Source organism: Paramisgurnus dabryanus, chromosome 18, assembly GCF_030506205.2.
Source record: "Paramisgurnus dabryanus chromosome 18, PD_genome_1.1, whole genome shotgun sequence".
Lineage (NCBI taxonomy): Eukaryota > Metazoa > Chordata > Actinopteri > Cypriniformes > Cobitidae > Paramisgurnus > Paramisgurnus dabryanus.
The window spans coordinates 26,387,512-26,403,260 of NC_133354.1; the positions used below are offsets into that span (position 1 = coordinate 26,387,512).

Here is a 15,749-nt window from a genome sequence, read left to right on the forward strand (position 1 = left end):
GTCAGGAAATTTTTTTTGTCATAGCTATTTCTGTTTGTGATAGTGAGAACAAAGATGGGCCAAGTTGAAACTGCAACATTAGTCATTGTTTATTTACTTCCATCACTGATGGTCTTCTCATAACATACACAACCAGCTTCGTTTGTGGGTTAAACTTTCCAAGCTGCTTCTTCATTGACGGTCACGCTGCTACTGCGGTTACATGCATGAAAACCGCCTACCAGCGCTCTGCATGTGTGTTTGCACGTCGACGTGGACGACGCAAAAGTATAAATGAAAACCAATGCGTAACCTATGCCGTCGCGGCTACGCTGTTGGACCTACGCACAACTATAATGAGCCCTTTAGTCTGCCCTTGTTCTCCCAAGCCTTAAAGGTGCCACAGAATGCATTGAATTAATCTGTGAATTATTCTCTGATATCTACATAGAAGCTTTGTGGCTTTATTAAGTGCAAACTGATCCAGAGAAAATTTTACAACCCTAGGATTTGCCTTTTGTCTATTATTAGCTTATTTGAAAGGGTCATGATGAATAATAACGTTGAGCTCTGCTCTGATTGGCTGTTTCTCAGAGCGGCTCATTCAGTAGCTCTGTGTGTGTGTAAACAGATCTTATGTTTGAGTCTGTATCAGATGAAGATACAGATTTGGAAGAATAATCAATTGTTTGGAGATTGAGGTTGTAAGTTTTTTTTAGTATGGACATGCAAAACGTAACTGTAATGTCAATAGAAGAACTTCAGCCTAAACGCTAGCATATAAGATTAACTAGCATATAGCCCTAGCTCAGCAGTCACAACAATGTACTTAAAGGGATACTCCACTTTTTTTGAAAATATGCTAATTTTCCAGCTCCCCTAGAGTTAAACATTTGATTTTTACTGTTTTGGAATCCATTCAGCCGATCTCTGGGTGTGGCGCTAGCACTTTTAGCATAGCTTAGCATAATCCATTAAATCTGCTTAGACCATTAGCATCGCGCTCAAAAATAACCAAAGAGTTTCGATATTTTTCCTATTTAAAACTCTTCTGTAGTTACATTGTGTACTAAGACTGACAGAAAATAAAAGTTGGGATTTTCTAGGCAGATATGGCTAGGACTATACTCTCATTCTGGCGTAATAATCAAGGACTTTGCTGATGTAACATGTCTGCAGCAGGCGTAGTGATATTATGCACTGCCCAAAAATAGTCCCCTTGGTTACTTTCAATAACTTAAAAAAAAGTGGAATGTCCCTTTAATTTAATGCGCAATTTGTTGATTGGTCTGTTTTTTGCATGCACAAGGTTTACATAAGGAGGAGGAAACAATCGTGTTTGAGGCTCATGATATGTCATTACCATGTACACAACTCTTATTATTCATCTATGCCTAGATAAACCGTTAAACATTTTATGGCACCTTTAAATAACAGCCATGAGGATCTATGGAAAAACTTAAAACTTCATTTAATTTCACAGTAATCAGTCACATTGACATGACATTTATGCCTCAGGTGATGGACTCAAAAATGTTTCCAGAACTGAGCGACTGATGATGAATTAACAAATGTTTTTTTTTTACTTCTTGTGGCCCATCTTGTTCCATCACTGGAATATCGCCCACAATCTGGCGATATTCCATTGATGGGACAAGATAGGGTGTAAGTGTGGTGATCTGTCCATCATGCTAGTTTTGATATGATATTAGACTCATCACACAAATTCTTCTCTTTTATCAGCTGTGAAGCACAGCAAATTTTAACACCACATAAACAGCCTGCTGCTTAAAGTCACAATCCGGCCTGGAGACGGACTTCACCTTCTGTCTCATTTGGTTTCCTTCTATGTGTGCGTGTCTATCTGTCTAGCACATAATCGCTTGGTCTGGACTCGATCTCCGTTTGCAACCTGAATTGAATCAGCCAGCTATGAGACATGTGTTAGGACTGTGTTTTATGTCATGATGCAAAGCAGCGTTTCTTTTCCACCACCAAGCCTTAATTCAAACAGGAGCTTAAAAAACTAGGCAGTGGGAGGAACTGAATTGGATTAATAGTTTTGTAGCTGTCGGAAAACCAATATAAGCACTGTAGAGAACGCTACTAACTTAACTACTAACTTAATTTAAGTGTAGCTCTGTTATATCCGTAGCTTTTTCAGTTAAAACTGTTTTCAGGCGAGCAGTGTAGCTGTTTTTAATGTCACACTGTATCGTGCCTGCAGCTTTAGATGAGACAATGATCAAAAAATGCTTTTGCATAAACTGTCCTCTGTTTAAGATGTTGCTTTGGGAATTCTGATTCGTTCTGTTCAATCGGTTTGTTCGAATGATTCATGTAATGAACTGATTTCAGAGTCACCATGGAGTCAGGGGTTCTGGATTTTCCATATGAAGAGTGGGCGGTTTTCATGCCCACACATATAGAAACTGTATTTGTTTCTGCTCATGAACTCTCGGTTGGATTTTTGGCGGATAGGCAGTCCAGCTAGAGGCCACCCAAAATGGCCTGGATTGAATAAAAGGGTGTTGCTGGCCCGGCATGCTCTGTCGGAGGTGTTGCGGTGTGTTTTCGTGTGAATACAATGCAACAATTAAAAAATTATATTTACAGATGAGTATTAGAGCCTAAAAAATATTAATGCTGTGCTTGAAAGAGCCAAGAGATAGGCATTAACCATGGTTTTTTCATAAGGAAAAAGGAGGCTTGATTTTGATGATGGGTTTCATTTCAGATTACAGGATTTGGAGATTTCCCAAAAGACTCCAAATGGAAAGAATTATTCACTTGAAAAGCCACACTCATTCGATTGTCCAGTAAAACCACATTTGACTAGTTTTTCCCAAAAATCTGATCATTCATAGCCATTGAAAACAATGTTTTGGGCTTTGTCTGTCAATGAAGTGTTCAATAGTTTCAATGTTGCATTGTCTTACAATATAACATCTGGACTGAAATATAGTCTGCTAAGCATAAATTATCTTTCTGCTGGCTGTAGTGATCATTTGGAGCTATTAAAATAGGAAAAGTCACATGGAATATTGGAAATTCTAGGAGGAGAGGGTGAGGAATTAATTAAAGAGGTGTAGAAATTTCTTTGGCCTAATAAAAATAAATCAAATGTCACAACTTAATATTATTCTGTGGGAACTGATTTAAATGTTAGTTTAAATAAATATTTTTATTACAGTTTCACAGTTCAGATGTTGTAATTACTGGGTTAGATGCAGTGCAATGGAAATGAAACACAGATCACAGTACGATGCACTTTTAAGAGTTGAAGTGTCTTTAACTACACTTTTAAAAACAAATGTTGCTAAATAGCACTAAAAGTGGTTCACTGGCTTGTAATCATAGGGGAAGCATTTGTAGTGCTAAACATCACCTATGTAGCACCTGTGTAGCACCTGTTTAGAGTTATGTTGTGCTTTGTTGAATCATAACGCCCCAGACAGCCAGCGACCAGCAGTAGCAGAGCGACGCGATCTCATTCATTTCAATGGAAACCTGGCGACTTCCGGCGGCAAGAGCGAAAGTAACCGTTAGCGACCGAATGGGCGTGTCCAGCGACGGGAGAAAGTTAAGAAAAGTTTAACTTTATGCAAATGTTGAGCGAATTTCGGGAGCGACTACCAATGAGAACGAAGCAGTGGAGTTCACGTCATCCTTCTCTCGTCAGTTACTGGCGTGGATGGTACTCATTTGTTTATGACAAGCAGATTTAGAAACGCCTCATTGAAAGAGACGAGCGACACACAGCGATAACATCGCTGGCTGTCTGAATGCAGCTTAAGTGGTGCTGTAGTCAGGCTTTAGCACCGTGTATGGTTCTACAGATTTGATTTATTTATTTATTTATTGGGTTGTACTCTTCAAAATGTGGCATCTGTTACATGAAACAACAAAAATACATAATGGGCAAAGAAATAATACATTTAAAGGTTAGACTTTATTTTACAGTGTCCTTAAATTATACATTTAAATATTGAGTAATAATGATTAACAACATGTACCTTCTATAGGCTTAGGGTTTGGTTCAGGGTTAATTGCATGCATTATTTACTGTTTTAACACATTTAACATGTGTAACAAAGACACCGTAAAATTTCTATACTGTACAGACCATAAATTTAAAACTGTTGGATGGCCAGCGATACATTAATGTTCAAATATGTGACCCGTCACGGAAACCAGTGACACAAGTCGGCAGCACAAGTTTCGAGAAAATGAGAAACAACGTTTTTTTTTTTCAAAATTTGTTATGTTCGTTTTATTGCAGAATCTGTTCGTTGAGATCACGAAGAAGCCTCTCCATGTTTGAGATAGCAGTTTTTGTACATTTAAAATTGTACATTTTGCGGTTGAAAAAGCCGATTTCAACCGCAAAATGTACAATTTTAAATGTACAAAAACTGCTATCTCAAACATGGAGAGGCTTCTTCGTGATCTCAACTAACAGATTCTGCAATAAAACGAACATAACAAATTTTGAAAAAAAAAAACGTTGTTTCTCATTTTCTCGAAACTTGTGCTGCCGACTTGTGTCACTGGTTTCCGTGACGGGTCACATATTTGAACATTAATGTATCGCTGGCCATCCAACAGTTTTAAATTTATGGTCTGTACAGTATAGAAATTTTACGGTGTCTTTGTTACACATGTTAAATGTGTTAAAACAGTAAATAATGCATGCAATTAACCCTGAACCAAACCCTAAGCCTATAGAAGGTACATGTTGTTAATCATTATTACTCAATATTTAAATGTATAATTTAAGGACACTGTCGTTGTTTTTTCGGAGATTTTAGCGTGCACCGGGGTGCATCATTGTCTGTGTGTATTAACATACTGGATAAGCGGCTTGTGTTTTCACCCCGGCCCACAAGGGAACAGCGTGACTACTAAATAATGAGAGTTCGCCTAAAAATGAAAATAATGTCATTAATAACTTACCCGTATGTCGTTCTAAACTCGGAAGACCTACGTTCATCTTCGGATCACAGTTTAAGATGTTTTAACGTTAAATTTAGTCCGAGAGGTTTCTGTCCCCTTCATCGACAATCTATGTACGGTTTCCATGTCGAGAAAGGTAATAAAAACATCATCAAAGTAGTCCATGTGACATCAGTGGGTCAGTAAGAATGTGTTGAAGCATTGAAAATACATTTTGGTCCAAAAATAGCAAGAATTACGACTTTATTCAGCATTGTCTTCTCTTCCGGCTCGAGCGTGAAGTCACGTGACTGTAGTGATGCGGCTGCCCTGTTCCTCAGACATGTTTGCTAAGTTTTTTTTTTCTAATTTATAGCGTGCGTCTTCCCAGACTGTAAACGAAGCTCGGGCGCACAAAACAAAGGAAAAATAAAAGAAGCTGGGGCGTAACAGATAACAGTCAGCCATGTCGTACGTCAGCAGCGTCACTGACTTTATGCGGCGCCGCAGTCGGATGACATCAAAGTACCGCGAGTACGTCATCTGTCTGTCAGTTCTTGCAGCGCAGCATGAAGTCAAACACATATAAGTTACACAGAGATCGTTGAATTCTTTATATAATTGGCTACATGTTTTGTCTATCAATATTTTCCATGAAGTCATTGGCTGATATAATCGAGATCGTTTTGTTGTTGTGTTTTTCATCAAGAAAAATAAAAAAAAAACATCATTCAAGCAGCGCTTTTATGGAGAAGTAGCTGGTTGCTCTGCTTGGGACTGGCAGGTTCTGTGAGAATTACCTGCGCACATTGACTCAAGCACTTAATTACCAGCTGCTGCACTCGCATTGCACGCAAATTCATACGTGATTTAACGCAGCGTACGCAAGCACTGCATTTAAACAGTTGCGTAATTCAAAAGTGAAAGTAAAATGTGCACGTCTGCATGCGCATTTATAAGCCCCTCCCACCCGGTGAAACCGTGATCACCGGGTTTGTGACACGCCGATTAACCGGTGGGAAAATTCTATCACCGCGGCAACCCTACTTGTTACCCATGTGTATATAAGGAAGTTTACAAAATATCTTGATTTTGACTCATGTAATCTTTTGTTGGCTATTGCTACAAATATACACGTATACAAGACTTAAGACTTACGTTTTGTGGTCGAGGGTCACATATAATAAAAAAGCAAAGAGAAACAATAACACACATTTTTGTAATTCATACATTTTTAAGTGTAGCATAAAGATGCAGTTTTTGAATACAGTAAAAAGTCAGGTACTTTTCTTTGGCGATTTAAATAATTGTTTTACCACAGTATGACACCATTGAAAACCAACCTGATCTCAAGGGAAACCATAACTATTTTACAAGGTGGTGATTTTGCATGATTTCATATGATGTGCATTGGAAAAAAAACATATGATGATTAGAAAAAGCAAACATGAAGGTTAACCGTAAACACAACCGTCATTGGGCAAATTACATTATACACAAACATACAAATGAGATCCTACAAATTCATACGAATTGGTAACCAATTTGCTAAAATGTAAAAGTGTTACGAATTGGCATGATATTCTGTTTGTATGACATGTGAGAAATGCCTTTATGTCATAATTTTCCTGCTAGTCTTATTTCACTTTTTCCTAAATTGTAGACGGTCTGGTAGACGTATTCAGGACATTAAGGAAGGAAAAGAATCATTAACCTATCCAGTGACACTGTCATTCCCTGCTGCTTTTGAGATAATACAGACTGGTTCCACTGGGTTTTTGGAGAGGTATGTGGTTTGCTTGGCTTTATTATCAGCACATTCAGTCCGGCTAGCCTTACTCCGTGACTACGTGCGACGTCAGCCCCTCATGCAGTGGTGTTGATTTATGCATTGCGTGGGCAATTCCTTCATAATGAACCCCCCGAGGCAAGCGGGCGGCAGTGAGGGAGGTGGATGGGACCGCTCTCTCTCTAATATTTCCTGGGAGACCGAGCTAAACGACTAGCTCAGCGGCCCAAACTGGACTCTGCGGTCTGCTGGGCTTCAGTTTTGTGATGACTGTTTGAAGTGCATGAACTTCGCATTTGATATTTCGGGACATCGGGGAAAGGGGGCTAACCTTGCTATCGATTTGCACACTTGTTCGGGCCTGTCTAATTTGCTATGGAAGCAAAGGGAAAAGACCCGGCTCTCTGGCAGGGAAAGCCAGTGAGTCATTGAGGTTAGATGTACCTCCATGCTCTTTAATCGATAGGCCCTGTAGACTTTATATCTCTTTCTCCTGTTATCTGCACTATGCCCCTGGCAAGGCGATACTGAGCTGTCAAGTATATCTGTCAGTGAGTTTGTTCACGGTGGCAAAGAGATTCTTATTGATCTTCGCTAACAGATTGAATTTCCTTCTTTGGACTCGCAGACCATTCTCGTTGTCGTCTTTAAATGGCATAAACTAAAAGATCTCATGTTCGGTCCATAATAAAATCTGTCAGGTTGAATGGAAATATTAGCATGAGTTTTTTTGCTCATGGTGGGCAATGTCGCAGGATTTCAGGACTGAATGCATGAATTGGAGGTAGAAAGAGAACGGATCGATACGGAGATCAGGTTGCCCGAGGGTTCCTTCAAAGCTGATGAAAACATGATATAGCAGGCCTACAGAAATAGCCCTTATAGCCGATTCACTTAATGGACTTGATGTGCAAGCCCTCTGCTGTACTTGTCTTTGATAAGAAAGTATGTATTCTCTCCTTTTACTGACTTTCTGTGCTTGTCTCTGTCTCTCTCTTTTTCTCTTTCAACTCACCCACCTGCTGTCAGGCGGGGATGATCCGAGCAGGTCAAGAAGAGTTTTTTATCGAACCACTGGAGAGAGCAGGAGACATGACAGGAGAAGAAGAAGGCGGGTCCGGGCGACATCACATCGTCTACCGTTCTTCTGACATCAAGAAGCCGCCTGTCAATCAGCCTGACAACTTCCACCCCAAAGGTCAGATCAGGTCATCCTTTCCCTATGTAAAGTTTTAGCGTAAAATACCCCACAGATAATTTATTATAGCATGTTAAAATTGCCACTTTGTAAGTGTAAGCAAAATTGTGCCGTTTCCGGGTGTGTCTTTTAAAATGCAAATGAGCTGATGAGATGCGAACACTGATTGCCATAATGATGGTTTGTTGAAATTGAAACTCTTGTGCTGTCAATTATTTTCTCTCTCTCTCTCTCGTTCTCTGGACTAAATGGCAGTGCTGTGGTTGGATAGTGCAGATTAAAGGGCAGTATTATTATGATAAAATCCCTTTGTGACATCACAAGAGGGGAGCCAGATTTCAATTACCTAATTTCTCATGTGCATCCAGAGAATGGTTTACCAAAACTAAGTTACTTGCTGAGTCCCAATTTGCCTACTTATACTACGACCTAAAAGAATGTTTTTTTTTTTTGAGAGAGAGGAAAAGTACATACTTTGAGTGTGTAGCAAAAGAGTATGCACGTTCTGGGACATACTTCGACTCGCCTGAAAAGTCCGCTCCCCTTCTCACTCTCATAATGGGAGAGGGAGGGTGTTACTGCGCCGAGTCGAAGTACTCCCAAAAGTGCTATTACGCCATACAATATAGTTCCTCTTTTAAATCCGTTAGAAAAGCGCTATGTTTTATTTTGTACCACCAAACTTGCTCGTATAACTACTCGTCTTAAATAGGAAAAACGTTGATGTGTTTGGTCACTTCTAACTTTATCTCTAAATGGTACCATTGAATGAATGGGGCTAAGCTAAATGCTATCGTAGCGTCGCAGCGCGCTCCAGCGCTTACGTGCACACACACGACAGAGGGATGATTCAACAGTTCTTAGTTAAGGTAATAACATATTTTAATATTGAAAATGAGTAGACTATTCCTTTAAACGGATGTTTGAAGCACATTAAACTTTGCAAAATTTGGCTCCACAAAAACGTTTGTATTGTTATAGTAAACATGAGGATGAGAAAATAATAAACGAATAAATAATTTTACATAATATGATGAGTAGATTAGAACCAGGATATGTGGACAATAGTGGGCAATGTTCTCCAGGGCTGAGTCATTGTCCTTGCTGTCCTTACCTCCACTGACTCTCTCAGCGTCCTGTGTGGGAGACTTGTGAGAAGAGCTGCACCAGAGTGACTGTATAAAGTCATAAACGTCTGTAAAAGCACTGACATGTCACTATGAGTTTGAACGGTGAAGTTCAGTCGGGGCAAACTGAAGGCTCGACATGCATCATAGGCTCTTTTCATTTTCCTTTTTGAGATGGTTGTTTTTTAGAGCTATAGTGCATTCAGAAATATTCAGTCCCCTTTACTTTTGTCAATTGTATTATGTTGCAACCTGATACTACAATCATTTAAATTTAGTTATTGTCTCATTAATCTACCAACCCATGATTGTCCATTTCCCTAAATAAGACCAACAGGCTGCAGGTGAAACTTCAAGTTGAAATGAAATTGAAATGGAAAACTGTAATTTTTAGAGGAATATTTAGTTTTAGTTTTTTTACAAATGACTTATCTGTGAGCTTCATTTTTTTAAAATCATGTGCCTACATAATCTATATTCAAAAATGCAAATATCACCCCCTCCTCAAAATGATCTCTCTTTACTTCCGGTCATGGAGTATGGCAGGTGGGCGGAGTCCGGGAAAAGATTGCAGCGATTAGCAACTTGACCCAACTTCAAACGATCCAATAAATTCTCGATGGAGGAATTCAAGTCCCGCCCTATACCTTTTTTAATTTCAGAAGCCGCTTCACTTTGATATACGTCACCACGGGGAAAATGAGACAGTTGCTACTTCCGTTTCATAGTGACTTTAATATAATAAGGTATACAATTATACATAGGGGTGTAATTTTGCTATGATGACATTTATTGGGATATGATTTTCAATTTAAACCCCCAGTATTAGTTGTATTTATATTGCACATTACACTATTCAGGCATTTAGGGCAAATAACGTACCCATTTATTCATTATATTACATTAAACACAGCATACAAATGAGTCAGAACTATTTTCGAAAGTACTTAATGTTTTCCAAGTCTACCGAGGTCAAACAATCGATTTATATGAAGAAAAGACGCAAACGTGATGACAATCTGCTGTAAATAATATTAGAGCCGGAGCGATATGCATTTTAAATGCGTCCTTTCTCCGCCTCGCGTTTTTTCTCCCGCTTGCGTTTTAAACAACTTGCAAGTGGACAAAAGAGACGGATTAAAAACACCAAATCTAAACGGGAAAGTGTCTCTCTCGCCCACTTATAATCCAATCGACCAAAGCGCGTCTTAATACCAGGTGTAAAATATTGTGAAGAAACCGCGTGACTGCCGCCACCTGAACTGACTGAGAGACTGACTGAAGTGAAGGGGGTGGGGGATTGGCTGGTGTCACTACAGTGAGTGACCTGGGTCACCATTAGCAACCTATAGGGCGCGTTCTGCTGGACAAACAAGTACTTACATCTTTCAAAAGCATTTAATGTTTTTGTAAGGAACGTTCATATCGGCTGCATATCTGCGGCTTATACGCCGATACAGATATATCTGCGACATGCTCATATCGGCCGATAAAATCGGCAAAACGATAAATCGGTCGGGCTCTAGTAAATATCGTATCCAGTGTACACTCGTTCAAAAACTGCCGCCAGAAGAAGCGATGATACGTCATCTTTGATTGTGAAATAGCATTAGTTCCACGTGTCTCATGAATGTGAAGCGCTATGCTGATGCCGATACAAATAGTTTAATAGTTTATAAATGTTATTCACTCATATAATGACCATTAATGTTGAACATTAAACTAGAGATGTTTCTTTACATTTTCTATACACAGAGCTCAAATTCATTGCATTTTCCTGATCTCTTTTGATTGATGGGATATATTGGTCCTGACTTGCTGATAATGTGAAAAATTGCTTTTATTGTCCAATACAGATTGTGGGCCGATATATCGGTGCATCTCTAGTTTATACTGTTGTTTTTTAGTAAATTTTTGCAATAAATATCTGTAACTGTACTTTTACTTGCGAGTTGTGTTTTATATGTTTGAGAACTGGTTGGGTTTAGGGCAAGGGTGGAGTTAGATGCTCCAAAATATCTTAAAACCGTAAATGTTTATGAAATTATTTCTACATTTACACATTTCATTTTTTTTTTAGAAAATTAAATGCCTTTAATTGGACCTATAAGGCAAAAAAACTTTAAACGTAACCATAGGTTGTATAAACTGCTGGCTGCTACAGGGCACTAATTGCTTACACGTACCTTGATATTGCAATATGGTGCTTGTACAAACAAACTATTAGTTCATTGTTTTTGGAGGACGATCTACAAACAGTACCCCATTATGACAATATGTGTAATGGGGTACTGCGAGGGTGGGAAATCAAGTTTTGTTTTTTGTTGTTTATAAGTCTGTGGTTTTTAATGTGCTTTAAGACAACCCATTGCTAAGTAGTTTCTCCATAAAATGTAAGTTTTACAGAGACAGAATAAACACCACCGTTTAAAATTTCCTCGGTTTTCTACTTCACAAAATGTAAACACATTTGAACAAGTGGATCAGTACTTCAAGCCATACGGATATTTATGTACGTTGCATAGACTGCATAGAAATGGGACTTAATAACTGCTTGCACCAACAATTTGTACACTGTAAAAAAATTCCGTAGAAATTGCAGCTGGGTTGCCGGTAATTTACCGTAGATTTACATTTATGTTTTTTACTGGCAACATTTTGTTCAAAGTTAAATGAAAATTAAACATTTACAAGTCTTTATCTTTACAGAGTAAAACTAAAAAACAGCATCAAGCAAAACATTCTGGGAAACAAAATCTGGACCAAAAAACAGAAAAAGGTTGATGATGATTTCTGGTTCCCAGAATGCTTTGCATGAGGCTGTTTTTGTATAGTTTTATTCTGTAAAGATAAAGACTTGTTAATATATGAAATTTATTTAACTTTGAACAAACTCTTGCCAGTAAATAACATAAATTTAAATCTACGGTAAATTACCGGCAACCCAGCTGCAATAACATTGAAATTTCTACGGATTTTTTTTACAGTGTAGATTGAGTTGGTGGTTATGGAAATTCACATTTTGTGTCTTTTGCGCATGAAAAAACGTTATTTTGAATGTAGCCAGTTGAATATACTTTTCAGAATGCCACCTTAAAAGTGCGTTGGAAGGAAGAACGTTAAGTGGCGCGGTTGCATTTTCTGTACGATTTTAGACACGAAATGTGAATCTCCCACAAATCAGCCGCAAATTCACCCAAAATGTCAATTTTTCCAATTTGCGCTCTCATGCTAATTTGCCTTGCTTACTTAATCTGGCCTTTAGCTGCTTTGTTTCTGAGACTGCCAAGTAGGGCTGTCAGTCGATTAAAAGCTTTCATCTAGATTAATCGCATGATTGTCATGAGTTAACTTGTGATTAATCACACATTTCTATCTATTCTAAATTTACCTTATTTTAACACTTTTCAAGGTTTTTGTTGTTTGTCTATTAACTCTTTCCCCGCCTTTGACGAGATATCTCGTCAATTAAGAGAAAACGCTTCCCCGCCAATGACGAGATTTTCCATCTTTCCGCAATACCGCTATTATCCACCAGGTGGCGCCCTTCCGCAACTTTTTAAAACCGGAAGTATTGCCCTATGTCAAGCTGCTGCATGTCCGTGTCTGTTTTAAAGATCGCTCTGGATGGGATCTCTATGAAAAGTCCGTCACAAAAATGGAATTATCTCTGCTTTTTGCTCAAAATGTGGTGTTTTTGCAGAAACCTACCCATATTCAAAAGCTGATTGCAAAAGAACCACTAAAGGTAGGATGAAACGGTTTTTTTTTGTTTGAAAGCAGAGGATCTGTTCTTTCATTTGGTATATTGTATGTTTATTTATTTAAAGAAGAACATTTTCTGGAAGGCATTAAACTTTGGTGAAAATCATGAAAAACGCTGGCGCTGGCTGGCAACTTTTTTTTAAAACGCTGGCGGTGAAAGAGTTAAATGCATGAAAAAAAGAAAATTGCATTGGGAACTTGTGTTTTTTCTCTTTTGTTGCACAGAGCATTTAACATAATTAGCACCAGCCTGTTTAGGTTTTGGACAAAACCATCAGCCATTGTTTTGTTTAAGAATAGTTTATTCAGAATTCCCTTTTCTTTCTCAATTTCTTTTTGCTGCTGCATCATTTGTGACCCATGTTGGCAAAATGAGTCGGAATGAGCAAATTTTCAAAAATGAATTATTTATTTAAGCAATATCGCTCAAGTAGGAGTGTGTGATAGCTTTTCAAATCTGCAGTCGATTAGTAAAGATAGCGCCTATTTAAACAATTAGAAAGATTCGGACGAGATCCATATGCACCAGTGAACGTCAGTGTTCGCCTTCCACGCAGACCACCGCCTAATCTGGGCTACATCCCACGTTTTGGTTACTTCACCAAGACATTCATTATAAATAAGTTGATGAACCGTGGTCTAAACACATCCCGAGAAAGGTGAACGGCACGGTTCGTTTTTTTTTTTGTACAGAGAACCGTTACACCCCTAGTACCTATTTACGTTCAAGCTATTTTAAAGCATGAAGAAATGACTGTCACATGGAAAAAACTTTTACATATGATATTATGATGCTCAAAGATGAGTTTTAAGTTTTAAAATTATTTGACTATAGGGGTACTTTAAATTTTGAATTTGGCCTGCAAACACTTTAACTGAGGAAAGCACTATATAAGTTAGTGCCTTATGGCTATCAGAAACAACACACATGCATTTTCTCAGATTTTGTTTTAGTTAAAGTACTACACATATGGCAGTAGGCATTATACTGTATTGTGTGCATGCGTGCGTGTGTTTGTTTTGTATGTGTGTGTGTATAAGACCATGTGGAAGTGTTGTTCTCGGTAAATTCCAGTAGAGGCATGCTGGACTCAGGCAGTCAGTGTCTACGTGGCAAAGTCTGATGAAAGTTTAAGCTCTGTTTGGCAGACACAGAAAGTGAAACATTCAGAATGAGCCTACTGTAAAAGTGGTGGAGGGGAAAAAAGAGAGAACAGTGAGCAATTTTTCCTTTCAAACACAGACCTCAAAATTGAGTTTCATAAACAGACCTGCTGGTAAAACTTCCTGGCTTTGTTTCTGTAATTTCATCACAGTTTACATGGTTTAGATAACTGTGTTACAGGAGTGGTTTACTCTTAAAATTTGAAACTCGTAGCGGTGCCGTGGATATTGTTGCCTGTTGTATGATAAATTGCTTGTGATGTTCCTCATTTGTAAGTCGCTTTGGATAAAAGCTTCTGTCAGAATGATTAAACATGAATGTAAATGAGTGTTTTTTTTTTTGAATTGGCATGCATTTGCGTTGATCAAATTGGATCTTGATTTACTCTCTGACCTTCAGCAAGATCTTGCAATTGCTGTTAAGTTTCCACGGTGAAGATGCTGGTAAACATGTTTGCATGCTAAATGGGTTATATAGGATTTTAATAATTGAATAATCAGATTTTGTTGGGTAATGTGTCAGTGCCAAATGACCTTAGAAACTGTGGCTGCACTCGCTCTGAAGAACATTCATTCATATCTGAAAGCCAAGAATCATCAAATGACTTGATGTTACTGTAATCTGAGAAAGAGGATTTCACAACCCTGAATCATCAATATGTTGTACCTTCTCCTCTAACATTTGCTGTTGGGATTTTGTTTATTCCCCTGATGAATTAACTTGACCTTCACCTTGACTCTGTGCTATTTAAAGACCGCTATCTGTCTAAACAAATGGAGGACATGCTAATTAGCAAGGGGTAATGTACAGTCGGGCAGGCATTTTTGCAAAATATCCTGTTTTATTTTACGATAATGACCGGCTGACTGTACGTTGTCCGGTTTACTTGTCACCAAAGTATTTTGGCACAACTTTTGATTTAACATAATATTGTAAATCAGATTCAAGTAATTCAAAGAGCCTTGTAATAAATAAACAGTTGACAGCAGTAAGTTCAGAGCCGTTTCGAGCCATTTTGACGCCCTAGTGCCCCCCCCCCACACCAAACAAGACCATACATTATTAAATACAAATCTTATGAATGCATGTAAAGGATGTAACAGTATTTTCTACTCTAGCTCAATGATGTTTTGGCATAACAGTGGAGAGAGTAATCACAATTTAGGGTGGCTTTGCCCATTAGACCAGGAATGGGCAAATGTTTTTACTCGAGGGCCACATCAGGTTTTCTAGTAGCTTTCTGTAGTCCTGTAGGCGAAAATGCCTTGTTGATGCTAGAGGTCAGAGGAGAATGCTCCGACTGATTCAAGCTGATAGAAGAGCAACTTTGATTGAAATAACCACTCGTTACAACCGAGGTATGCAGCAAAGCATTTGTGAAGCCACAACACGCACAACCTTGAGGCGGATGGGCTACAACAGCAGGAGACCCCACCGGGTACCACTCATCTCCCCTACAAATAGGAAAAAGAGGCTACAATTTGCTTAAGCTCACCAAATTTGGACAGTTGAGGCTTGAAAAATGTTGCCGGGTCTGATGAGTCTCGAGTTCTGTTGAGACATTCAGATGGTAGAGTCAGAATTTGGCGTAAACAGAATGAAAACATGAATCCATCATGCCTTGTTACCACTGCGCAGGCTAGTGGTGGTGGTGTAATGGTGTGGGGGATGTTTTTTTTTGCACACTTAAGGCCCCTTAGTGCCAATTGGGCATCGTTTAAATGCCACGGCCTTCCTGAGCATTGTTTCTGACCATTTCCATTCCTTTATGACCACCATGTACCCATCCTC

The 15,749-nt window shown here is 38.7% G+C and overlaps 1 protein-coding gene across 2 annotated transcripts in view; it reads left to right on the forward strand.

Moving 5' to 3' along the window:
- The window catches only part of adamts2a (ADAM metallopeptidase with thrombospondin type 1 motif, 2a), an 82,022-nt gene that overhangs the window by 16,168 nt on the left and 50,105 nt on the right, over nucleotides 1-15,749 (forward strand). For both annotated transcript variants that reach the window (XM_065287514.2, XM_065287515.2), the window contains exon 3: nucleotides 7,733-7,901. In XM_065287514.2, coding sequence (XP_065143586.1) covers nucleotides 7,733-7,901 — 169 coding nt within the window. The remainder of the gene's footprint in view (nucleotides 1-7,732; nucleotides 7,902-15,749) is intronic.